We start from the raw sequence: 27,785 nt of genomic DNA, 5'->3' as shown, positions 1-27,785 counted from the left end.
ATTTCAGCTTTCCAACGCCTCCTTTTAATACATGCTTTCGTCACTACAATGACAATAGTTTAAAGCGATTTGAAGCATGTTTTATTTTCTAAATGGAAATATGGTTTTGGGGAAGGGGCAGAGCTTTGTGACGTCAAATTGAAGGGGGGGGGGTCTGACTTTTTGTGACGCCGTATGACGAGGTGGGGAGGGGGGAGGGGCCAAAAATCGGCCAAAATCGCGTGACGTCATTTATGGACGGCCCCTAGACACGAGCTTCCACGTGGCATCAGGCCGCCCGCTCCCGTGCGCGCCTCTCCCTCCCTCTCACGCCATCCCGCAGCTCAGCGTAGAGCTTCTCAAGCGCACCGCGTCGCCCCGGGGCACCAGCAGCAACATGCCGAGTGGGTGGAGACGCTCGAACTCCGGTTACACCCTCGCAATATTAAACTTGAGGTCACTCACGCGGCCGCGCAGCGCTGCCTCACGACCCGTCCATTGAACTCTCCTCTCTCCCGCAGCCAGCGGCGGCTGCTGGTGCCACGTCGGCACGAGGCACCAGCAGCACGCAAGGAGGGTGGATGATGAGGCGCCTGTCTCATGTTCCACCCTCGTTACTTTGAATTTGAGGGCGACCACAACTGGGTCGTCCACGTGGCCGTGCCATGGTGCCAGCCGCGCCCGTCTCTCTCCCTCCCTCCTCCTCGGTGCTCCTCACCTCTCCTGTCAGTCTCCCCGAAGCCTCCGACGGGACAACCTCCACCTCACACAACACGCAGCGCCGAAACGAGGGGGGGAGGGGGCAGAGGAGGAAGGCGGGGGTGGGGGAGCGGGGAGCAAGGGCTGCTACAGTCACATTTAGCCATTTTTGGTAGAATGACGGCCGGTTTCGCATTAAAGTAAAACCCACTCCGAATTTTGCAATTCATGTGCGGCCAACCATCCTCCACAGTTCGCCTGGAAGATTCTCAAGCTCTGGATCGCTTTGCACTGATCCTCAAGAAGAGGGCACATCAGCCAGCCATTCACCGAACACGTGGATTACAAACTATTCAAATACTAAGATCCGCTTTCTAGACTTTAACAAACTGTTGGGGCAAGGACTGTAAACGAGCAACTATCAAGACCGGCACGGCATACGACGGGGGTGGGTTGCCAACACCATGCCTGGCCGCCTTTGTATCCCCAGTGCTAACGTTTACAAACCACACCATCTACTCATTTAAGGCTGAGGCTATCTAGGCAACTGATGTTAGCAAATGGCTGGGCATTTAACTCTGGCCGCTGCGTTAGCAGTTCAAAGCGCTAAAAAACTACATCGTGACTCCCCAAACAATGACAAACGCGTACACACATGCACATATTCTATGGTTCTTTCTGTAAAGTCACGTAGATAGGAAAAAATAATAAAATAATAAAAATGAAGTGAATAAAAAATAATAAAAATATGACGTTTCATCATCAGGATGACCGCTTGTGTTGCGATCGAAACGTCGTGATATTTTTTATTCACTTTATTTTCAATTTTATTATTATTTTTTCTATCTACGTGACTTTACCGAAAGAACCATAGAATATTAATTCCCGCAGTCACGAAAGTTTTAAGTCAACACATGCAGATGAGTCATTTCAATTCGGGTTGTTTTTATTGTTTAATTTAATAGCACATTAACGTGTTAATTTCGAATACAGTATTAGTTCGCATATTTCTAGTTTCTGTTGAACTACGGTTTTCAGCACGGCAGAAAAAAAGGAGAGTGATTATGCGCCTTCCGCCCGCATGCCCCTAAAAAAAACGACACCCATAATCCCAGTGCTCAACCTTACGGTCTCAGATGAACTGACTCAGCATTCTATGGCCAATATGAACCTTTTGAGGTACAAAACCAAGCCCCAAATACTTGAACCCAGTCTAGGAAGTTCTGGCTCAGTGGTATGCCATAGCCATTATGAACCTTCGGAGAGCCACACCAAGCCCAGAGGCTCGGACATTCCTACTTGGTGCTCTATGGCCACTGTGAACCTCGCGAAACAGCAGCGCCCAAGGCTTGAGTTCAAGTCTCAATAGCCTCATATCACTCTGCCTTTATACGAAAGGTGGCTACAATTGCCTACATAAACATTTAACAGCAAATCATACGGCAAATCATCTTCTGATGTCCAATGCTGACCGGTGTATTTAACTTAATCAGGTAAGAGTACACTAGCCAGGTGTTTCATTTGTTCTGTTTAAACCAAGACCTGTGAAGAAGATTACATTAAGGACAATAATTAGAATTTAATCTCAGACAAATGAAGCTTGTTCAGATGTTTAGAGTCTGATATCAAACACAGGTGACACAATGCCCAACTTGTGCAAATGACATCAATGTGCGTTTAATATCCACCCGAGCAGACGGCACACTTTGGTTGACCACGAGAAGTGACAGCGCTCAAGTGTAGGAATTACCAGGCGAACAGCATTGGGTATCAAAGCTTCACATCTGCGGAAAATGGCTCAGTTAATAATTCTTACCAATAATTTTAACACTAGAAACTCAAACGAGTTGTGTACAACTTATTAACAAGAAGCCTCCGTGGGTCACTGATAACTTAAGGATCCTGAAGGCTGTGAGCATCTTATTGACAAGGAGCCCTGAAGTGTCAAGCGTGTAAACGTGAGCGTGCATGATAATTAGTTTGCACGTACAGTTAGAGGACTTGTGTTTATGTTGTGAAATGCTCGTGAAGCACATCTTATCTGCCCATGTGGCTGTGCTTACAACACTTGGTTAATTATTGGAAAGAGTTTAATTCATTATTGGCTTCTCGACTCAATCCATCATCCCTCTGGTATCATTAAGACGTTTCCACAGTGGTCATGCTGTGGACAAACTGGCACCCGTCATAAGAATGTGGAATTTCCATCACTGGCTCAGAGCCAGTGGAGTTGAGCATTTCTCATTGCTAGTTTAAGTTGGACATGAAAGCATTAGTTAGGGATAGTTTAATCAGTACTTGTCAAATGCTGGATAGGTGATTATTTGTAATAGTTGATTATTGACTCCTGGAAATGTTTTTGCAGAATAGAAATCTGTATTTAGACTTGGGGAATCTGATGAGCTATCACCAGTTACCGCCACCTTATACTGGACATGAGGAAATGTCTGAATTGTCGTTTCCCAGCAAAACATGCCATTTCCTTCAAGAGCCACCTGGGAAGGTGACATCACTAAACTTTTTATTTTATTTTACCAGATAAGGCCCACTGCGCTATATATCCCTTTTTCAGAAGTGACCTAGCGACAAATGATAGCTCAACAAAGTGGTTTGTCATTTGGAAATTTATAGCAGCCAAATATTCTAAACGCATGTTTTGAAAAGTAGAGGGAAAAAACTGGAGGACCCGGAGAAAAATCCACGTGATCAAGGAAACATTCAAACTCCAAATATACAAGCATCAGGGTCCGGATCAAACGCTGACCTCCTGCATACCAGGCAAATGAATTTAGCATTTCGCCACCACGGCACACCATCACAAAACTGCTACAGTCGAAGTCATACCAACAGACCACTTTACCCAACACGAGACTCTGTCCTTTCGTTCTCTTCAAAATGTGGATTTTTCTGAATGTTGACCAATAATTGTATTCATTAATTTATTTCCTCAGAGCTGGGTGAGGTCAAATGAGTTTTTACATTGTGCAGTCACTGGGGACCGAGTTGAAACCAACAACTCGCTGCACTTGAGAACCAAATTTAATCTAGAGTGGGCGAGTCCCCATGACCTTGGTGATGCTACTGGATTACTGGCTTGCATGTGGCCATCATAAGCCTCCTTGAGTTATTCAGTTTCTTGGCTAGTTAAACATTATAGATTTGGGGTCTTCATTGGCTAACTGAGCCATGTGTCTGAGGACATCCTTCTTTGTGATGATTCCGAGCAGCCGTCTGGAGGGGAGATAAAGGGGAGAAATTGGGAAGGACGAAACAGAGGTAGAACATTACCACACAAACTAATGTTCACACGCAACATGATAGAGAACCTACCCTGTGCTGAGACTTATAGGTTTACAAACCCATAGATCTCCCGTACGTATAGCTTTAAATAGACTGTTGGGGCAAGTGCTGTTAACAAGTATTTATAAAGGTCAGCATGGCACACAAGTTAGTGGGCCAGCACCACATCCGGTGGCATTTGTCTTCTCAGTACTGATGTTTACACACCACACCAGGTACTCATTTAAGGCTGAGCCGACCTAGGGGAAACCCAGGGTTGGTTCAAATATTCGCCATTGTCATTTGTTGTGAGCGGGAATAAAACTCGAGTCGCCAGGTTCATGGTGCAGTGTGCTAACGACTACACTACTGCTCCCCATTTACAAACACACACACATAAAGACAAATCTTATATCTGCTATATAGCCAAATCGAATGTTGGAACACTGATGCAACTGTTAAGACCCCCTACTCCACGACAGTAAAAGGATATCAGATGGGAGGGGGGAGCATGTGAGGAGACTAGGCGCTTTGGTCAGCAGTTCAGAGGAAGTGATCAGGGGAGAGGTTGAAACCATGGAGTGTCCAAGCAAGGGACTGTATGTAGGGCAGATTCGAGGGCACCTAGGGGTCAGCGCGTGACCGGAGGAAGGGCCATGGCCTTGCTCAGCGGTTTGAGAGGAAACACCGCATTACATGTATGGCCGGTGACAGGGGAGAGATCTAAGGAGGGAATGGTGATGCAGACTCGTGGATATTTATACATTGCAGAGATTAAAGAGAGCAGGGGACAGTGATGATTAAAAAGTGGGACATGCTGGAAGCAACGGACAGAGGAAATTAAAAGGTGCCTTTGGATCAGCTGTGGATAAGAGATAAAGATAAAAGGCCATCGCGAATTAAGGTCGGGCCTGCAGTCCAAAGAATCGTCACTTAGCGTCCGAGGCAGCAATCACACGGGAGGAATCCCGCAAAAACATACACGTTCAACAGTGTAAATGGTCTGTGTGGCTTTGTGCATATGAGTTGTAGCTTAGTCTTGGTGAGTCCAGTGCATTCAATCTCTGTATTTAGACTGTTGATTCTTGTTAGTTTAATTATGTATTTTGTTACCAGTGTAAATAAAGCTGTTCCACATTATATTCACCTCGTCTGTGCCGGTTATTATAAAAGTACCTAACGAGAATAAAGAGAACAGTGCACAAAGCCGTGGTATGCCCGGGCCACCTTTGTCTGCCCCGGTGCTATTATTTGCACATTCTCCAAAGGTACTCGATTCAATTTGAGTCAACAACGATGAGGCCCAGGATAGGTGATTATACCATATCGTTACTGATGTAATCCAGGGCCAGGAATCAAATTCAAGAATTTGGATTCATAGTGCAATGAACAAACCTTCGACAACTGGCCACGAACAGCATTTTGCAGGTTTTAGCCATGCAACACATAGACTATCAGTCCGGGCAAGGCTGAAATACTAAATAATTTATACCTAGGAACATTTTTTTTTACTACACTGCAGCTGAATTCATTTGAAACTAATACATACAAATGGGTTTCTATTCATTTTGGTTAATATTGGTCATCTGCTTAAAGCACAGACCAGATAACATTTGTGCCAAATTTCAGACTTTACGCCCACTCTGCATTGCTAACGTGTATGCGCGTATTGTGTCCCAGCGCACCCGTTGCGCGTGACGAGACACTGGCGCAGGCCGAGCTTGCGGAACATGTCCACGACGGTGTCCATAGGCGTCCGGTCGGACACAGCGAGGGGGGCGTCATCCACAATGGAGCGCAGCTTGAGAGGTCGCGCTGCGTGTAGAGGGCAGCTCAGAGGCTCGGAGGTCACAGAGGCTCGGGCGGTGCCCGCCCGCGGAGGCCCGAGGAGCACGAGTGACGAATCATCGAGGCCCTCTGCCCGCTCGCTCGCGTTCTCTGCGGCAGGGGAGAGACGAATGCACGGGCACTTACGGAGAGGCTACCAGTGAGACGCTCTGTCGTCACAACAGGGAAGGGATCTGGAAGATAATGATCATATACCATATTGGCCTTTGTCATTATTATTGTAAGCGTCATCATTATTGTAATCATGATTCATCACCATTGTCATCAAATATCATCACCACCACCACCACCAATAAAATCATAATCGTAAATGTCATGAACACAATTACTGTCACCATCATCACCATCATCATCATAATCAGTGCAAGGACAAACAAAATTCAATTGACATTTCCCAATACAGTAAAACCTCTCGAAGCTTGATATATGTGGGAGATGTTAAACAGCATCATCATCATCATCATCCACGATCAACCCCTGGCAACGTTGGCCCAGTTGTTTAACAGAGCCATTATGAGCCTACTGAGCCACCTGGTGCCCCCCACCCCACTCCTCGGATTGAGTCTGTGTGTTTTTTTGGAGGACGGAGAATCGATGGCGGCGTCACCGAGAGCAAGGGTGAGGTCTCTGCGGAGCGCGAAGCCGATGAGGCGGTGAGACTCGCGTGACGCCACCACCGGGAAACCATTACACGTGGAATCACGGACAAGCTGTCGCACCTCGCCCACCGTCATATCCTCCTGGAGACATGGGGACACGCGGGGATACACACAAAGTCACACACAAAGTCACACACGGAGACATGCGCGGATACACAGAAACACACGGAGATCCCAATTGGATATGTCGAACACACACAAAAATGCAGATGCAATCATGTTTGACCTCCCTAACATGTGGTTTTCTGTAGCAGTTGTCCTTGACAGTAGCACTGGCTGCATGTGGTTGTCTGTGGAAGCAATCAGTGAATGCACATAGATGCCCATTTCAGAAGTCAGTGATGTTGCGCGGTTGCCTGTGAAGAGCAGCATTTAGTTGTTTGTGGCCACTTGTGGCTGTAGTTCGTGTAGTTGCACAAAGTTGCCAGAGGAGGCAGCCTGATGTTTTCATGTGGTTACGTATGGCAGTAGCATGTGGTTGCATGCATTTTCTCATGTTGGTGGCTTGTTTGAAAATGCTTGCTAGGGGTGATATGCAATTGCAAGTAGATGTCTGTTGCAGTAATTATGTTGTTCCATGTGATTGGTCATGGTAGTATATTCCATAGTGGCAGCATGTGGTTGCCCATGGCAGTATTATGTGGTTGCATGTGTAGTTGTATGCATGTGTGTAGCCATCCATGGCCGTAGCTTGTGGGTGCGTGTGTTTGCCCATGGTAGTAGCATGTAGTTGCTCATGACAATAGTACGTGGTTGCCCGTGACAGTAGTATGTAGTTGCCTGTGGCAGTAGCATGTGGTTGCTCACAGCAGAAGAATGTGTTCCTATGGTGGTCATGTGGTTACTCAGGGCAGTAAGTAGCTTGTGGTTGCTCGTGGCAGAAGGATGTGATTACCTATGACAGCAGCATGTGGTTGCCCGTGGAAGCAGGCTGGCAGTTGCATGCTGCTGTGCTTGATTGGAAGGTGTGTGTGTGTGTGTGCGGTTACCCGTGGTGGTATCGTCTGGTGGCATGTGATTTCTCGTGGCTATGTCATATGATTGTTTGCTCGCTGCAGGAACTGGCGTGTAATTACGCATACACTGGCGGTGTCGAGCGGTGTCGAGCGGTTGCCCAAGGTTACCCCCCGAGGGCGTGCGATACTCACCTGTGTGAGGAGCGTGAGCGGCGGTTCACCGGGACGCGGATGCATGGCGTGGGCCGCTAGCGTGGTGTGCGTCACCTCCTCCTTGGCCTCGAGGAACGGGTACCCATTGAGGCGAATGTGCGCCTCGTATATTCCCTCGCGGCCAAAGGCATCGCCCACCCACTTGCTCGTCATGATGGCCGCCATCAGTGGCACAATGTACTCCAGGCCGCCCGTCAGCTCGAACACGATCACCACCAGCGACACCGTCATGCGAGTCACACCCGCTGGCAGGGGGGCGAGTGGCGCGGGGATGAGTAGCGCGGGCGAGCGCACGTACGGCACATGTGATAACCTGACTTAGCAAGACGCTAACGTGTTGCAATCATGGCATACGGCGCGCATAACGCAAGGTGCATGTGCACACGCAGGGCACAACAGGGATATGATGATCAATGTGACAATTCATTGTTATGATTAAAGGAGTTATCACGATTCTGGGTTTAGATTTGAGTCGTGAATCTTGCAGCTGCTGCTGATGATGACAACAGTGCATGGCAGATACATCGAAAATGAGTGAAAACGACGACGATGACAAATACAAATGATGAGTAATAATCATGAGGAATATGATAAAATACTGATGATAATGAATATATTTATAGTGGTAGAAGATTATGTATTTTGTTTCATTTAATTTTATGACGTGATCGAATTAAACAGAGCGATACAGCCCAACATGCCTTCAAAGGGTTACAACATATTAAACTATCCATCATAAACAAATTACACACGGACTGTCTATCACAAAGTGTTATAGGGCAGAAAAAAGGGGGGATAAGGAATAGGGGAGGGTGGGAGTCTAACCTAGGCACATTTCAGAGAACAGAGAAGAGATGGTCGGGGTTAGTCGGTGGTGAAGTAGGAGGATGCCACATTCTGTTGTGAATCTCGCCGGTTTTAATAAAATAAAATAATCGCTCAAGACAGGCAAACTTAAGCATTCTCTCAAGCAATGCCTTTAGAGTGAGAGGATTGTGATTCTGTCATTCGCCGAGTATCACTAACCTCAACATTAAGAATTATAGCGTCAAACTCCACAAATCCGCGTTGATGTGGGAAATGGTATTCACGGATTTTCTCATCTGTTGTGATACTCTGCAATGAAATCAACCGGATGAACGTAATCAACCAGGTAAAGTGTTAACTGTTGTGTTAGCCGACTCTCTGTGTTGCATTGCATTACATTTCTAAGTTTACTAGCTTTGTTTTCTCAAACTTCCAATTTCTCTCCCCCTGCCGCTCTCATTGACATGCTAATTTCTCTGCCCCACCCCCCCCCCTCTCTATATATAATACCTCGTCACAGAGGCGTTGTTCGTCTGTGTGTGTGTCTCTGTGTGTGTTTCTCTCGACCCGTGGCACCTGGATCTGCCCCGTGACCTCCTGCCAGCGGGCGTTCGACACTTCACGTGGCCTCAAGGTGCACATGACCTGGCACAAGCGTCGTGGTGACGTCACCGCCACTTAGTGGCGAATGGCAGTTGTTGTCTCTCTATGCGTGTGTGTCTCTCTATGTGTCTCTCCTCTATGTGTTTCTCTCTCTCTCTGTATTTGTCTCTCTCTCTCTGTTTCTCTCTCTCTCTCTCTGTGTCTCTCTCCGTGTCTGTGTTTGTCTCTCTCTCTCTGTGTATGTGTCTCTCTCCGAGCTTGCATTCACACCTGATGACGGTTGCTTGTGTTGCAATCAAAACGTCGTATTCTATTATTTATTTGATTTCTACGTGACTTTACCGAAAGAACCAAAAAAATAAATGCATTCATTCATATTTACTGTACCTACAACAGCCCGTCGTTAACAGGAGAATGGTCCGTAAGCAAAAACATTGGGCTCTATGGAGGCCCATCATTGAACGATTAGTCGTTAACAGGGGTGGTCTTTAAGAGGGGTTCTATTGTATTTAAATCCGAACTAAATGCCTTTTTATTCATCCAGGCATACATTTAAAAATAGGTAATCGCATTTTGGACATTTGCTTTATTGATCTAAATTAGTCGTAACTTCTTAGCATTCCACCACCCCTCCTGTGAAGGTTTCCTGGCTTTGTTGAGAAGTTGGGATTGTGGTCTGGGATGTGACCTAATGGACTAACTTCTCAATTGGGATAACTTTTGTGTTGTTTGTGCCTTTTTTTCTGGTGCAATTTCTTTAGTTATTTATTATTATTATTCCCTTTGAAGTCGGGTTTTCATTTGCTTGGTAATAGCTGGATATAGGATTTGGTCCTTATATATAATTAATGCACAGAGTTATGGGAAGCAATTAACATGAATGATGCTATATAAAATGAAAGTATTATTCGTATTATTAACTGTGACTGTTTTTCCAAAGCAATTTATGGTTAAGTGGTTATGATAAGCGACAGGTTTAATTTGAGGGTTACAGTTAAAGAGTTCATGCTCACCCAGGCATGCAGTGGCGCCCACCATGGCGTAGAGGCCAGGCGTGACGCAGCTTGTGCCTGGGCTACACCAGCCATCGATGCCCAGTGCAGCACCGTGGCTCCATGCCATCCGCTGCACCCCAATGCCCAGCAGCCGCCCGGCTACTGCGCCCACCGCCATGCTCGGGATGAACAGGCCCGACGGCACCTGCAGCCACAACAACCACAGTAGCCGTGTCGTTATACTCAACAAGCACTTTTTGAAACTCTGGGACCAAGTCCATGTGTGTGAGAACACACAGAGGGTCCCTCCATCCTAATCACATTGAATACTCTCAGCCGTGTCACATCTCAGAAGTCAAGCAGGTTTGAAAAATAAGAAAAGCTTTTACCCTTTCTGGCAATAAACCGGGAGGTGTTAAGATGTTCAAACACCAAATAGAAACCTTTTGCAAGCAAGCCAGTCTGCATTAACCACACGACTTGTGGTGAATATGCAAACAAACTCTGATCATATAGATGCCCTTGCAAAAGGTTTCTAATTGGTGTTTGAACATCTTAACACCTGTTTTATTTCCAGAAAGGGTAAAACCTATTCTTGTTTTTCATGCTTTAAATACTGGCATGATATTGATATTGGTTATTTCTTGGATACATAAAACGAAACTAAAATCTTTTAAGTTTACCAGGTAAGGCCCATTGAGCTATAAAGCTCATTTTTCAGAAGCAACCTGGCCACAAATGTTTCTAAATGTGAAGGGAAAAACCAGAGGACTCGGAGGAGAATACACACAACCACGGGGAGAACATGCAAACTCCAAATATACAGACATCAGGGTTGGGATCGAACCCACAACCTCCTCCATACTAGGAAAGGTATCTCACATCTTGCCACCGTGGATGATAGCCCGAGCATACCCGTTGGATGAAATATTGCCAAGTAGGTATGGGCTGCAAGGTGGCCAGATGAAGATACAGCTATGAGCTTAGTTCATAAATGGATTCTATGGATTTGGTCTGTCTGTGGATTGAATCTGTCTGTGAGTGTTAATCCTGCATGTGTGTGTGGTTTTATTTCTGAGTACTTCAATTTCCCCTCACATACCAAACACTCACTGGCCAAATACCATACCTTATGAACCCGGGTGCCTGCTCCGTACCTTCATGCCGAACGTGAACACGGTGATGACCACCTTGAAGACGAGGGCCAGGCCAAGCAGCCACAGCGATGCATTCTGGGAATCCAGGTCAGGGGGCGCAGCCGTGGTTGCGGTGACGGGGGTGGTCCAGCTTGTGACGTTGTCGGCGAGGCCCGACGAGGATGGGGACGGAGACGAAGATGGCGATGGATACGGGGAGGACGGAGGGGAGAGCCCACAGAGTGGGGATGCCTGCTGCAAGGGGTTGCAGTCGCGCAGCAGCTCTGCGATGAGGGAACTGCTGCTCTTGCGCGTGTATGGGTTCGGGTAGGAGAGCACAGCCGTCACCAGCGCCACCACCAGCACCTGCACCCGCAGTGGAGATACAACCAGGGGTGGAAGGACAGGGATGATATGGAGGAAATGAAGGAATGGGGGGAAAAATTTGACACGGAAAGATGGGGAATGAAACAGAGACATGGAATGCCAGGGCATTTCACAGAGACATTAAAGGATTGGGGTGACAGGCAGAGACAGAGAAGAGGTGATGCAGCAATAATGAAGAAAAGGCATAACAGAGAGACAAGGAGGAAATAGGTAACACAGAAAAACACATGAGAAATGGTTGACAGAGAGATATGAAAGGACAGAGATGACACAAAGACAGAGAAGGGTAGTGGAGCATGGACACGGAGAGCCATTGAGGATATGGAGAGACACAGAAGGCAAGTGATGTCATGAAAATGATCCATAAGAGCAAGGGGGCACAGGGAGACAAAGTTACAGGGGTAGAAGTGTTGGGTGCTCAGAGAGGTCAGGGCCAAGAGAAGACAAAAGGACACGAGAGCCATTGAAGACAAAGAAACAAGACGTTTTCATGATCAACACAACCAGTTCGAGTGTTAATGTCATCTTCATTGTCATAATAACCAGAGCAGCATTTGGCGGATGTTGATCAGAGTGATGTTAAATCGTTAGCCTATACAATTTGGGAGCATTGTACTGTGATGTTAATAATGATGATAATTGTGATGTTGCTGTTAAAGTCACCTGAAAAACTGTGTAAGGAGATGGTCTCGTGATTGCAGTCTCCTCAAATACAGGCGATCGGGATGACGGCAATAAAGATGATGACGATAAAGTCATGATTGTCTTGATTGTGATCGCCACTTCAATCACAGTGTACAGTGGTAATAATACTAACAGTAATAAATAGCAAATAATTTACAACTTTTCACTCCACTGTTGGATGAAGGCTTCTATCCGCATCGGTTATAGGGATTGTTTAGCCATTTATCACCACGTTAATCGATGCTGGTTTGGTGACGGGAAAGGGGTCAGTTTCAGATATCACTCTCCCCTGATGGTGGCTATGACCATAAATCAATTCAGTTTCGATGTTCACAGCGCAGTGCACTGCCCACTACTCCTCCCAATCATAGCAACAATTATTATTATAATGATGACGTCAACGATGATGATGATGATGGTATCGTCGTGGCCATCACCTCGATGACAGGGAAGCGTCCGAGGCGGGAAAACTTGCGCCGGCGGCACCAGGCAATGTTGAATTTGATGAAGGCAGCGCCCCAGAGACCTCCGAACACGCCAAGCGCGACGAAGGGCAGCAGCTCGGGCAGGTGCCACGGCCGTCGGTACTGCACGTAGAAGAGCACCAGGTGGCTGCTCCCGAAGGGGTTAAGAGCACGGAGCACGAACGCTGCCACCAGCGCCGCGAAAAACGAGCGCCACAGTGTCTTCATCGGGAAGTAGTAGCTCACCTGGCACCAGAGGTCAGCGCCACGAGGGCAGAAGGCGGTGGGGGCGGAAGAGTTTGGTGGGTGGTCAACGAGGATTGAAGATATGGTAATGGATCGTGCAGCAGGTGAACGGGAAGATTATGATGGTGTGCGCAGTGTGATATGCATTGGAGAACATACGCGGAAGTTAGACACATCGTATTGAGGGTATTGAAAAGTAAGCAGGCTTGGGCAGGACACATTGTTAAGACAGGATTATGGCCAGTGGTTGAGACTAACGATGAAGTGGCAGCCAAAGGAGGACGCATGCCTCAGAGGATGTTTACTGTGGACAATGAGAGAGCCAAAATCAACTTGTGTGCAAGTGCTCAATATATTGGTGCATTATAAGACCGTAAAAGTTGGTTATGGTTTGGGGAAGCATTCATCCAACAATCGATAGATCATGGCCGATGATTATATAGAGGCATTATGACCTCATAATGTAATGTCGCATGAACTACAAGGTTAAGACATTACGAGACATATGACATCATGTAGCCCACCAGCACACACTAATTTGATTGTGTTACCCACCAGCAAATATAACTGGAGAACCTGCTGCAAATAATGTGGATAATGACAATAATGATGGTGGTGTAGATTATGTGGTTACCTCCTCCAAGCTGAAGAGAACACCTCCAATAGGAGCCCCAAATGCCACCGACACCCCTGCTGCAGAGGCAGCTGAAAGTACCTGCGTGGGAATACATGACACAAGACAAAGATCCCCCATATTGCCATAACAGACTTTTTGGGAAAGTGCTTTGAGCGAGCACCTATGAAGGCTGGCGTGGCACATGAGGGGGGTAGAGACACTTTTACTTAAACTCTACGATACAGTACGCAGATGCATCCATTCCAGGTGGTTGAATGCAGTCCCTCAGCCATACCAGCTCAAAATTCTGACATAGACATTGAGGCCCATTAGAGATACTGTAGATAGACCCACACACACATTCCTCAGGTTTTGAATGTGTATGGACTTCAGGCTGTGACACAAGTGCTATGAATCCTCTGACAGAGGGAAACAAAGCCGGTCACCTTCATAGACGTGAAAAATAGACCTCTCGTGAAGAAGCATGAAATATAATAAACATTTTAAATATCGTACGACAAGAAAATAATTACGATCTTGGACTGGAAAATGTAGGTATTTTGAGATGTTGAATATTACAAATTAAGAATGTTTGTTGAATATCACCAAAGAGGAAATGGCATTCTGGGGGGGTTCACCGTATGAGAACCTAAAGGGCAGATTCTTGGACCGCCCTTCAGTGGGGAAGTAGATTTAAACAAGCAAGAGGAGGAAAGCAGTTTTAAAATAACCATAATGGTGTTTATTTATCCAGGAGAGCCTCGCCAAGCCACAAAACTCTTCATCAGGAGAGTCACGCATTGAGACACGTTGGCAAATTCCATTTATGAGTGTATGGCCTGCAGGAGGAAACCGTCATACAGGAGAAAACCTGCAAATACGAAGGAATGATAAAGCTCGACACAGGCATTCAAGAAGTAATGTCCCGTGCCGCCACCTTCTGGCCACCACGTAGCTGGGCAGGTTTAGAAGTTACACAAACCTGAACGACCACCAACCCTTGCCTCAAAAGTGCCAGGGTTACAAGCGCATGCCATCGTACTCAGCGTAATGGCTGGTCACACGTGAGCATTAATCGGAAGTTATTCAGCAACAAAGGAACAGAAACAGCTGAAATTATATTGTTTTCGACTTTTAAAAGCGGAGGCGAGTTCTAAAGAATAAGAATGAAGTCAATGACGCACCTCCCTCTTCTTGGCTTCGTTGGTGCGGTACTTGGGGAAGAGGTAGCTGAAGATGTTTCCGCAGCAGCAGGCGACGTGAACTAGGGGCCCCTCCTTGCCCAGGCTGAGCCCAGACGACACGGCGAGCACCAGCGTCACCGTCTTGATAAGCAGCGTCCACTTACCTAGGTAGCCCCGGATGATGAAGCCACTCAGGATTGTCTTGATCTGGATCCAGAAGCACAGGAACACACACATCCAAATCGACCAGAACAAAACAAAGATGGTGTTGGATAATAAGAGTGCAGCTCCTCTTATTTTCAGCAGCCTTTTTATAACCGCTACTTAATAATTTTATCCATGCTCCAAATTGTTTTGTGGAAAATTCTGTTATTTAAGGATAAATTTTCCCCCTCTAATCTGAATGTACACACAGACAAAATGAATCAACCTCCCTTCAAAGTCCAACCTCGCATTCACATCGTGCACTCTACAAAGCAAGACATAAGATGGCTGGAAGATGTGGGTTGAGAGACGTTGAATGGGGAAAATAATTTAGATGTAGAGAAAGATAAAAAAAGACGTTCTAGAGCAGGCACAGGAGGAGCTGTTTAGTTTGAATAACTTGCCACTTTGACCATCACGGGGTGTTTTAAAATAAGCAGTGTACATTCCTTTAGAGGCATTTTCATTGCTTAGGTTGTGTTGATTTAATCGCTCACAAACCCATGGCATATCCAGGCATGGCTGCACCAGAGATGTTCACACAAGTTCTTCTGAAAAACAATTCAAGTGGCCTTTTATATCTTTACACAAAGGCAAAACTTCCCCACATACTCTGCTAATAGATTGGTGTTTGTCGGATAATAAATATTGTAAACATCAACTGGAATTTTGCCAAATTTTACGAGGAAAACTAATTTTCATGTATTTTTCATGAGTCAAGAGCTTGTATTTAGCCAAATTAAATAAAACAAGGTAATATTTGTGTGATGTTTTAAAACTGTTAATTTGTGACCAGAATGAAAGAAAAAAAACTCACTGCAATTGAGATTGTAGTTTTGCCAGATCGAGCTACCTCGATTTGAAGCCAGAATCTGAGTTCTACCAGCTTTGCCCTCTGAGCCACATGGCCACCTCTTATCCATGTCTTTCAGATGATGAGTAATCCAGAAGTAGAGATAAATTAATCGTATTGTTTGTGTATTTGTATAGTGATGAGAAATCACTTGAGGATGTTGGCAAAATATCTCTATCATCCATGAGTTCATCCACATAGATAAACTCATGGATATCTGGAGTCTATTTCACAGACAGGAACAAACATAAAATAAACCAATAGCACCCTCGACACCATCATGGATTAAGGAAAATAACACATTAAGAATAACACGAGACTCTAATCGGATGATCAAATGCAGGAAAAGTCACCTCGGGAATCCCGGAGCCACACGCATAGGGAGCAAACATCTTGACGAGCAGGACAGCCACGAGTGCCAGGAAGACAGCCCAGAGCACGTACAATATATAGTTACATATATAGGAGCCGGCACCCTGCACAGCCACAACAACAAACCAATGACACAAATCCACATCAAGCTAAATAATACATCCCGTAGCATAGCCCCTGCTGCCCCAGCTGTTTGAACCAAACCACACAAACCTTCTTTCATGTCTTCCGGTTATGCCTAAAAGACCACATCATGTACCAAGACATGATCCATTCTTCTTAATGATCTTATAGGTACTTCTTTGTCCCCCTCCATTTACACATACCGGTCCAGCCCTCAGCAGAGGAATGGCAACCTCTCCTCACCAGCAAGCATTTGCCTTTTATTTCTGGAGGCTCACCAAGTTACGGTTCAGTCTCTTCCCTCCACCCTGTGGGGGCTTAGCCATTGAACATCAGACATGCATGTCATCTTGGAGCCTCCAGCACATGGTTATTTGTTCACTTTGTGGTATTTTGCTCAAGAGATAAACTTTCATATTCTGCCTCATTCACTGCATTAACCCAGATATAGAATTAGAATATCATTTGCCAATGAAATTTTTAAAAAAATCTGAATTAATAATGGATCCTTACACGTGTTATTAAATGATGATTTAATGCATTGTTACACGAACAGTCCCAGGGATTCCTTATCTCCATGCACCTGAGCCTCCTGAATACCCCCATATCTCCCTTGTTGATGTCCTACCTCATCAGTACGCATCACAAGCTGTCCCCAGCTGTGCCACTGTGGACAGCGGTCACGTTGCAAGAAGGTGGTTTCGTTGGACGTCCAGCAACACTGTTCGCGGTTGAACCAGAATGCAGGGAGACAAATGCCCTCCTTTAGCTGTGACATCCAGTCGGCTGCAATATCGATCAAGCCCGCCAACGCACCTGCACGCATACGCACGCATGCACAGGCGCGTGAGAAAATACTTGGTACAGACAACTACGCCCGTGCAAAAGTACACAGGGCAAGCAGTGGACCATGTATGTAAGCACAGCAAGATGTTCTGGAGTTCATTCAAGTTCCCTCCATCCAGTCGGATATTGTGCTTTCCTCTTAATTTCGGCATACAACTTATTTGGTTCTTTCGGTAAAGTCACGTAGAATGAGAATAACATAATCAAATAACACAATAAGATTCTCACGACGTTTCGGTTACAACGCAAGCGGCCGTCTTCAGGTGAAAGGTACAGAACTGTCGGGACGACAGAGCTTCAATGAACGCCGCTAAGATTCGCAGCTAATTAAGAGAAGGCACCTTGACAAAGGGGTTTACATATCAAACAGGAGAATTTAGCATTGAAATAGCTGAGGGATTAGCTTGTGACTGGTCACAGAAATAGCTGTGTTAAAGTCAAAGCCTACACATCCACAGAGGCACCTAGTACATATCAAACAGGAGAATTTAGCATTGAAATAGCTGAGTGATTAGCTTGTGACTGGTCACAGATTCTGATGATGGTGCAGATGGTACCTGCTGCGAGCCCTGTGAGCGTTACCACCAGCCACCCGGACCAGGCATCGTGCACGCTCGTCAAAAACTCCCACACGGAGCTCTTGCGACGACTCCAAATCTACAAATCATAATAATAATTTTGACACTATGTACACGAGTCATGTAACAAATCATCAATCAATTTATTTATTTACTCAAAATTCCACTTAATATGGTTCAACTCTGCTGGCAATTCAATGATTTGTTGTGATTTACGAAGTCACGATTCCGTTCACCAATATCATCACGAGCATCCTTATCATCAGCAGTATGTACATTATAATTAACATAAACAGGATCCTCATAAAAGTATTCTAATCACCAACAAATACACTATTTAAACAAACATAGTAAAATAAAAAATCATTGCAAATCAACAATAGAATTTAGATTTAAATGGAATATAAACTACAGGAAGACATCGCTGAGTGCAACCCCATAGAACGCCGATTCGTTACAGCGCTCTTTGTCATGGAGAAAAAGTATACTAAAAACACATTTAAACCAAAAATTACTGATGAAAACACGCAGCGCCAGGTCCGTCAGGTGGGTGTGAGTCTTGAGCGTCAGGTGGATGCACTGGTACAATATACTGATATTATTCTAATAAAATGTTCTTTTTTTTTAAACCTGTATTTCCATCTGTATTATTAGCGCGATTACCGATACTCCAATTAAGCCCTCATATATTGCTCATATGTAAGAAATAACACTTCCAAGAGTGATCCCCATATATACAATGGTATAATAACCCCTTTTAGCACCGATTACATTTTAGTTCACTTCTCCAGGAATATCTTGAGTGCTAAGCGAGGTCTGCCTGTAATAAATAAGTCTGCTCTAGTTAACTATCAAGTGGATGGGGTCACCTGAATGTGAGTGATGGTGTTCCCTCGTCAGGTGAGTATCTTCGCCAACCCGCACTGACCAGCATGAAGTACAGCGGCTAATCTTCCCCTAATGGTAGTGCAGCCAGAAAATGTCAGTCCTCAGTCAACTTGCAGCTCTGATTTCATCATCCATGGTAACAGCAGGGTAGATTTAGGTGTAACCAATGTTATAAATCACTGGGTAAGAACAGGAAGCCTACTCTATGTGACCATCGTCACACACAGTGAGTGTGCGGATACTCGAAAGGAATAATTCTGGAATATTGTTGGCATCAGTGAGATAAAAAATATGGGAAGGAAAATGTGAGAGCACTATACATGAGCTGACGATAAATATGAAGGAGTGGGATTTAGCATTTCTAGAAATTAAAAGTTTTAGGTTCCAAGAGTCATCAGACAAGAGTTGCTCAGCTTAAACTATGGTTCTCAAAACACTAAAAGTTACAAATAATTTTCATATTAATATCGGCCCACTGCCTGGGGGGTGGTGTGGTCAGCACCACACCCAAATGCATTTTGTATCTCCAGTGCTGTTTACACATTGCACTAAGCACTCATCTAAGGCTGAGTCGACCTAGGGAAGGACATGTTCATATTTCACTTTCCACTCAAGTTAGGTCATTAGGTTTGTAGCACAGTGCACTCATCATTACGCCACTCTGCACGTGTTGAACTTAAAAAAAAGATCCCCCATATAGCCTGAACAGACTTTTGGGGGCAAGTGCTGTTATAGAGGACCTATGAAGGCTGGCATGGCACATGAGGAGGGTGGGTGGCCAGCACCACGCCCGGGTGACTTTGTCTCTATAGTGGCAATGTTTACAAACCACACCAGGTACTCATTTGAGGCTAAGCCAGCCTCGGGGAGGCCCAGGACCAGTTCAGATAATCATCACTGGTGTTGACCATGAGAATGAAACTCGGGTCGCAAGGTTCTTAGCGCAGCACACTAACTACTACACTACCGCTCCCCAACAACTACTGCCATTTGCCACAAAGTGGCGGTGACGTCACCACAACGCTTGTTGCCAGGGTAGGTGCACTTTTAGGCCACGTGAAGTGTTGAAGGCTTGCTGGAAAGAGGTCATGGGACAGATCCAGGTGCCATGGGTTGAGTGACTGAGATGACCGGTAGATGTACCAACTGTGTTCGCCACTGTACCAGCTTGCTTCATAATACCTGCCTGACACTTTGATCATTGTTGTAAGTGTTGCTCCTCTGCCCTCTGCTGTTGTAGAAGGGCAACTGCATCAAAGTGCCGAATAGCATTCTTCACGAGCCTCCTCCACAGAGGCCGATCTTGACATCGCTGATCCAAGTCATCGACAAGTCAAATCAGTTCCACATCCTTCTGTAGATCAGTCCATCTCTTTTCTAGCCCGTGCTGTACCAATTTAGCCCCCTCTATCTAGCCAAACAAAAGCTGTTTGGATATACGTTGGTTGAGCATGCGGGTTACATAACCCAAACAATGCAGCCTTGCCTGCCTGTGGAACTCACTGATGGGAAACTGTCCAGATCTTTCAAGGATTTGTGAGCTCCTCACACAATCCAGCCCTGGTTAAACGTAGGATGGGTCGTAGGCAGGCCAGCCTGAATGTTTCCTTCAGAGGGGTCCATGTTTCGCAAGCATAGAGAAGGGAGGGAATAACTGTGGCTGAGAAGATCTCTTTGTGTGCAGCGAAAGACCAGCTATCTTCCAAACAGCGTTGAGCAGCTGATGAAAAGATGCTACTCGACTGATTCGGAGTGAAACCTCCGCTGCCAAACCAGAGCTGGTCATAAGCACACTACCCAGGTATGGAAGCTTTTCCACTCTCTCCACAACTGCCCAATCACTCATGGGAAGTTGCGAGGGTGGAGTGTCTGATGACACAAAATACCCAGGTAGGTGCTTAGTTTTGGTATGGCTAATGGTAAGACCCCACCTTTTAGTGGCATGCTCCAAGTTTAGCAGCAGAACCCCCAACTCCTTCTCAGAGTGAGCAGCAATTACATAACTTCCTATGGGCCATATTTCTCACAAGTACTACTACAAAATAAATATTTGTAATCTGAGAGTAAAATTTATATTTTTACAACTCAGAGCTGGGATCTAGCCAAATCAAATGAAAACCCAAATGTAACAATTTTTGGTTCAGCTAAGTGACCAGATTGAGACAATTCTGATACTCTCGAGGTGCTGGCATGATTAAATATTCCTTCATGTGGGTGTCACATCGTACTGTGCGGTGCCTCTCTCTGTCACGCGATTTCTCCCGGAGCCAGTCAATGGTGTGGAAGTCATCGTAGGTTCCCACGCCTGGGATGGGCTCCTCCAAGATCTCCAGCAGCTGAGACAACCCCGATACACCAGCACCTCCCCCAGCATCGCTCACCACCACTGTGCTGCCTGCAAACCCACCACAAAAACGTATACCATACATACACGCACCATACACATAACACACATACACCATACACGTATACCATACATGCGCACTACATACTTTACACCATAAACATAACACTCTAAATTCAAAACTCATTCTTTTGGAACTGTTTTTGTGTGACTGTGGCCGAAAAAAAAACAAAGCTTCTTGTGGAGAAAAAGGCCAGGTAGCTTCCACATGTTACGCAACAGATTAAAAAATAATGCCGCCTGACTGATATGGAGCTAGAGCTCTGCTTCCAAAACAGAGCTGGTTATTAGCACAATGCCCAGGTATGGAAACCTCTACTCTCCTTCTACAAATGCCCCATCACTCATGAGGAGTTGGTGGAAAGAGTGGAGAGGTTTCCATACCTGGGCATTGTGCCTATGACCAGCTCTGGTTTGTAGCAGACTGACAGAGAATATGGTGTGTGAAGGACTGCCCTGGCCTGAAACCACATTAGGGCTCCTCAAGCCTCTCCTCAGCATGCCTGGCAAGGCAATGTTGAATAATCCGTTCCAGGACCTTACCCGGCACACTGAGGAGGGAAATGCCCATTAGTTGTTACAATCTGGCGGTCCCGCTTCTTATGGAGGAGGACCATGAGGAAATCCTTCCAATCCCGCAGAAACCGTCCAGTAGTCCAGACTGTTGTAATGATGTCATATAGGGCAATCTGCACACAAATATCACCCTCCCTCAGCAGCTTGCTAGGGAGATTAGTTCTGCCCAGAACGTTTCATCATCTTAGACTCTGGTTCACCTTCCGTAAATGATACCTCAGCCAGCCACTCACAGGGGGTGACCACTTCTTCCAATATTTGAGAAACCGCAACTCCAGCAGGATCCTCCTCACCTTGTCTCATGATGTTATCTGGGCTGAGGGATTTCCCCTTCCCGAAGACCTCACAGAAATGCTCAGCAAACCTACAAACCTGTTCTTGGGGTCCGAGATCAGATCACTCTTCTTTCTCCTAAGGATGGTGATAGGTGTGGCACTGCAAGCTACTTTTAATGGAATTAATGAGTGATTTGTGATGATGGGCTACTAAGTCAGATTCAATTTTCTCAGCAACTCGCGACCACAACTCATCCTTGCAGGGCTGCACAGCTCTCCGAACCTCTGAGCGAAGCTGTAGTAAGGCTCCCTATTGGATCCCTTCCCCTGTAGCATTTTACGAGATGACTTTCTGCATTGGGGCCCTGTGTCCTTGGCCTCTTCAACGAGTCTCTTGAGACTGCAACGTTCCTACAATTTGTAAGATGGCTGCAGTCAACTCACTCTTAAAACAGCTGGGTCTTGATCCAAAACTTCCCAACAACTCACATCCTGTCTCCAACCTTCCTGACTTATGCAATATCCTGGAACGTGCCATGGCCTCTCGTTTCCACCAGCATCTGGCCTATAATAACATATCTGACCCCTTTCAATCAGGTTTCAGGGCCGTGCACAGTACTGAGACAACTCTAGTGAGGGTGATCAGGGATTTATTGCTGTTTGCGGATAAGGGTCAAGCTAGTATCCTCATCCTGCTTAATCTCAGTACCATTGAGCATGGGGTGCTTCTTTCACGATCAGAACACTGAATGGGGATTTCTCAAACTACTTTACAATGGTTTCGCTCTTATTTAGAGAAACACATGCACTAAGTCACAATGGGTGACCTTAAATCTCCGATCAGACCAGTTCATTGCGGTGTCCTGCAAGGATTTGTACCTGGTCCCTAACTATTCTATGCCTACATGGCACCCTTGGGCATTGTTACTACATTTGTGTTTAAGTTATCACTGTTATGCTGATGACATGCACGCACATTCACATCCAGTTAGACTCTGACTCTGCGATGGCTGTTTCTGCAATGCCTGCATCATTAACATGAGGCAAATCTTAGTTGCAGCAACATTTTTTTTTACTAAATGCCGACAAAACGGAGGCCATCTTCATTGGCTCCCCTCTACAGTTATCTAAAGTTGGTTCGCCATGTTTGCCAATAGATGGTCTTGATGTCTGCCCACCCACAGGTCGTTAGAAATCTTGGTGTTCAGTGTGACCAGTCCCTGTCCTTTGAGGCACATGTATCTAGGTTAGCCCCATAATATTTGCAGGAACTGATAAATGAATACACTCCAAAGAGGTCCCTGATATCTTCGGATCGCCTTCTTCTAAGTACTCCGAGGTCAAGGCTCAATTCTTGGGGTGATTAGGCTTTTGCCAGTGCAGCTCCCAGGCTTTGGAATGCTTTGCTAACAAGACAATCAGACTCATTAAATATATTTAAGTCTGTCTTGCAAACTCACCTCTTTAAATTGGCCTTTACGCCCTAGTTCTGGCTGGTCACCCTGGTTGTTTATTTCCTACATTCCATACATGTGCGATATGGGATCTATGGATAAAATGCACCTTACAAATGTTAAATATTATTGATGTCAACCACAGCGCTTGTGCAAGGTCAGGCGCACATTGAGACCAGGTAAAGTGTCAAAGGTTCGCTGGGAGGTCACAGACCATATTAGGTTAAAATCCTGCCTCATGACATTGGCCCATCGCCTCTCTTGCTCACTTAATGTCTATTCTGTCCCATCTATCCCGCATTCAGATGAATTCCCACGATTCAGAGTCACAATTAAATTCAAGCATCATTTGCTTTGCCACTGTGATGAATACGCAGACCCACAGTACCATACAACAAAAGTTTAATGCATGGCGATCACCCATCCAGACTCAAGACTGCTTAAGTTTTCAGATCTGACAAAATAGGGTACATTCTGGGGATATATTGTCAGCAGAGGACAGTGCAGCAACATATTGGTGTACTCTACTACACTACAAAATAAATCCCACTACCTGCATGTAATTACAAAAGGGTCATACGTGTACATGTGATGAATACATGTATTGTGACTGTATTAACTCATTATTATGAATGTATTAACTCATTGTAATTGAAGAATCAATTCATTATCACATTACTTTCAGGACCTCGTGGAACAAATGCAAAGTTTTTATTTATTTTGGTTTAGGCAGGTAAGAAACATTCAGCCCTAAGCTGATTTACAAGATTGGCCCACGGAGAACAACCTTAGTCATGGGAAAGTCATTGGTACTGGACAGTCCCAGACACTGTGGGGGTAGAACACCAGCAATGGACAGACCCAGGCTTTTTCGGTGAAACAGAGGAAGCTCTCTAACAGGTTATAGATGCAAGTATCCACTGGTGATGGCAATGTTCATCAATGCTAGGAATTCAAACCCTGGTCATAGCACAGTGCAAAACTACCATCACTCCCCAAAACAAACACAAGCTCATCATCTCATCATCATCTCACCAATGACCCCCTCAGTCACTGTAGGCTGCTCTGCTGTCCTCCAAGTCGCCGCCGCTGTGTTGATGCAAGATGGACGCTCGCGTATCAGTTGCCTGAGGCCGGCTGTGGGGTCTTGGGGAAGGTCAGGACCAGAGGAGTGGTCGGAGCTCAAGGGAACAAAGTCGGAAGCCACCTCGTCCGGGTCCTCGTCGCTCGGGCTCCCGAAGCTGTTGTAAGAACCCGAGTTGTGGCCTTGTGCTCGCAGCAGATCTGACTCCATGCTGGCCCTGGGTGGACGTATGGTAGGAGTTAGGGATGGGACAAATTCGAATCTGGATTCTGATTCAGTGCAGTTTTGGCCATTTCTTTTAGGACTTGACAAATCCAAATGTGTATTCCGGACACTGAATCCGTGTGACCATAGTCTGCTGATAACGTATATGACTGCGCTTCCAGCCAAATATAGTATTGGTGAACTCACAGACTCACTTGCCCACAGACTCACACTTTTATAGTCACTCGCCCACTCGCTCATAGGCTTATTCGCTCTCTCTACATCGCTCTCTGAGGAAACACTGATTAGATCAGGTAAGAAACCAATACTGCCGGTATTAAATCCCACCGGAATTATACACTAGTTTGACATGAATGGTTAATATGTATATGAAATTATGTATTCATATAAATGCTCATATCTACTTCTCTGAAAGTAAATCATACTTGCAGGGTCTCGCAAGAGTATATTGGACAAAATGTCACCACAGGGCGTTGGTGTGAAGTGCAGGACTTGTTGGCAGCCCGGGGAAATGGCTGTGTATAATTAACAAAGCTAAACTATGAACCAACTAAAATCGCTCTTGATCAATCCACACAGTCATTTGCAATTCGGAATAAGAAAAATATAAACACAGAACATTCAGAGTTCACTTTACAGTACAATAATAATGTACAGCTCTTTGCTAATACGCCACTGGATAACGGCATATCCACACTGTATTGGTCATGGGCGTTGTTTGACCATGCTTCGACCATGCTTCACCACGCTGGTTTATGAAAAGGGGCAACCAACAGTTCAGATATCACTCGCTACTGAAATTAACCATGACCGGGAATTGAAGTGTATTGCACTCACAACTGGGCCACTGATCCCCCATATCCTACATATCTTGGGAATTTCAAGACAAAGCAGTATTCTCTGGCATGGATAATAATAATATAGTGAAATCTTACAAACATTACTGGGTGTAATATAAATCGAACAGTGGACTGTTGTGAGCGTGGCTCTGGGTGCAGCTGATTGAGTGGATAAGTGAAAAAATAGGTCAGACAGGGCGCACTATACTGTCGTTTGTAAAAGCAGATTATCACATGACATGCACTGCCAAGTACTGTATGTTTCATGAGTAGCCTTCCAAAGTATGTGTGGTAAAGGCCCAAGATAAAGTGGGGGGGGGGGGGGGGGGGGGGAACGGTAGTGTAGCGATTCGCGTGCTGCCAACATCAGCGATGATTATCTGAACCAGTCCTGGGCCTCCTCTAGATCGACTCAGCCTCAAATAAGTACCGAGTGTGATGTTTAAACATCGCCACTCGCTACGAGGTTAAATAAAGAATACTTGCCCGAATACTATTAAGGCGATACGGTGGGGGTCTCTGTAAAGGCTACAATAAAAATCGACGGGAATTGAATCCAGTGTGTAACACGAAGGATACGACAAGCACCTTGTCCGCCTGAGTGCTCACGAACAGCGATTTCCTCTATGGTATATTAGAAGATTGGACACGGGATTTAATGTGTGTAGAACACACTTGTGGGGAGCAGTGCAGCTAAATCTATCGATGTACTTGCTGTGTTGTCACCTCTACGCTTCCCCACCTCCACCAAGCACCAATGACCAACGTATTATAGGGAGGCTTGCATCCAGCCTTGAAATTACAAAATGGGTATACAAGATGGTCCAGATGTGAGGGGCCGTCCATAAATGACGTCACGCGATTTGGGCCGATTTTTGACCCCCCCCTCTTCGTCACACGACGTCACAAAAAGTCAGACCCCCTCCCCTCAAATATGACGTCACAAAGCTCTGCCCCCCCCTCTCCCCAAAACCATATTTCCATTTTGAAAATAAAACATGCTTCAAATCGCTTTAAACTATTGTCATTGTAGTGCGTATTTAATGTGGCACTACACTCTGATGTTGTAGGAGTGTTGTTATAACAATTAGTGTTGTTATAACAATTCTATATTTATTTAAAGTTGCGCATTTTGATGTGACGTCATATTTCTCAAACCACCCCCCCCCCTCGTCACACATCGTCACAAATGTCTGACCCCCCCCCCCCCCACTAGGTGCGTGACGTCATTTATGGACGGCCCCTGACCCTCAATTAAATGGACCCTTTTCCTTTGCATATTCATTTGTTTTAAAATAAACCTTACTTAAAGAATATGAAGCTTTAGGTAATTAAATGGGGGTCACCAAGACATGTGGAGCTCCCTGTAGATAACATGGTTAAATAACAGGTAACCAAGGCCACAAGTTGTAACCTCTCATTCGTACCCATCAACTGCCTTGATCTATCCACTGCTGGATGAGGGCCTCCCCACATCTCGCCCCTGAACGTGAACTAAACCCATTTCTCCATCTTCAAAATGTTCAACCTCTTGGGCGTGTTCCATTATTTGTCTGGAATTCCATTGCCAGGCACGTCTATCGGTCATTATCCCTTCTAGCGACTGTTCTAAACAGTCAAAGTCCCGCTAGTGGCGTGGTTAAGTAAAATACATTTTATTCAGATCACGAATCTCAATGGGTTGCCACCTTGTGGTATACTGTACCACGTTTCATTGAACAAAAATCTCAAGCGATGCCATCTTATGAGGGTCAAAGGACGTATTTTAGCCGACGAATATCAATGGACAACTCGTTCCGAGGTTAAACGAAGGTCGTTTACAATTAAGCTAACGAATTTTTTAATTGGCCATCACCCATTTAACTGCGCGTCAACGAGGTTGACACCTGCCTGGTCACAGATAAAGGACATTTAACCGACGCAACGAAATCTCCATATGGGCGGTCACCTACCGGGTTTAAATATCAGTATTGGTGAAACGTCGGTCAATTTTGCGCACGTGTTCCTCACCTACCTGTCCGTGCGTGAGCGATGGGGTGAGATGAACGCACGGATCGGCCGACGTCGTACTGCGCTAAATAAAATCGCCTAGATCATCCCCTCCGTCTCCATCAGCAACCTGCCCGGCATCTGCAGAGCCGACGGCGGCGGCAGTGGTGGTGGCACCACGCCACCGAGCGGAGGGATGAGGGCGGTGATGTCACCGCGTGGCACGGCCGACCCGCGCAACGTCACCGCGTAGCACGGCGTCTATTGATGCTACGTCACCACGCACATTTATCACGTAAGATTGTATTCGGGGAGGGGAC

The 27,785-nt window shown here is 45.7% G+C and overlaps 1 protein-coding gene across 4 annotated transcripts; it reads right to left on the bottom strand.

Moving 5' to 3' along the window:
* Positions 1-1,606: 1,606 nt before the first annotated feature.
* On the bottom strand, positions 1,607-27,711 carry LOC116955017 (H(+)/Cl(-) exchange transporter 4-like). 4 transcript variants are annotated; one of them, XM_032975976.2, is made up of 15 exons: positions 27,487-27,711; positions 24,364-24,629; positions 20,848-21,014; positions 17,711-17,810; positions 16,936-17,123; positions 16,166-16,288; positions 14,756-14,962; positions 13,590-13,670; positions 12,683-12,955; positions 11,196-11,540; positions 10,057-10,243; positions 7,613-7,878; positions 6,413-6,545; positions 5,643-5,895; positions 1,607-3,909 (listed from the first exon to the last, which is right to left on the bottom strand). In XM_032975976.2, the coding sequence occupies exons 2-15, from the start codon at positions 24,620-24,622 to the stop codon at positions 3,819-3,821; spliced, it is 2,673 nt and encodes an 890-aa protein (XP_032831867.2). In that variant the 5' UTR covers positions 24,623-24,629; positions 27,487-27,711; the 3' UTR covers positions 1,607-3,818. The 4 variants fall into 4 exon arrangements, with proteins under 4 accessions (XP_032831867.2, XP_032831862.2, XP_032831847.2 ...); XM_032975971.2 differs by having other exon boundaries at positions 27,491-27,710; XM_032975956.2 differs by lacking the exon at positions 27,487-27,711 and adding an exon at positions 26,192-26,327.
* Positions 27,712-27,785: the final 74 nt, after the last annotated feature.

Source organism: Petromyzon marinus, chromosome 3 (genome assembly GCF_048934315.1).
Source record: "Petromyzon marinus isolate PM22_M1 ecotype Great Lakes invasive population chromosome 3, UKy_Petmar_22M1.pri1.0, whole genome shotgun sequence".
Classification (NCBI taxonomy): Eukaryota; Metazoa; Chordata; class Hyperoartia; order Petromyzontiformes; family Petromyzontidae; genus Petromyzon; species Petromyzon marinus.
Note: the sequence above shows the minus strand (reverse complement) of the source record. Positions and strands in the feature narration are given on the sequence as shown.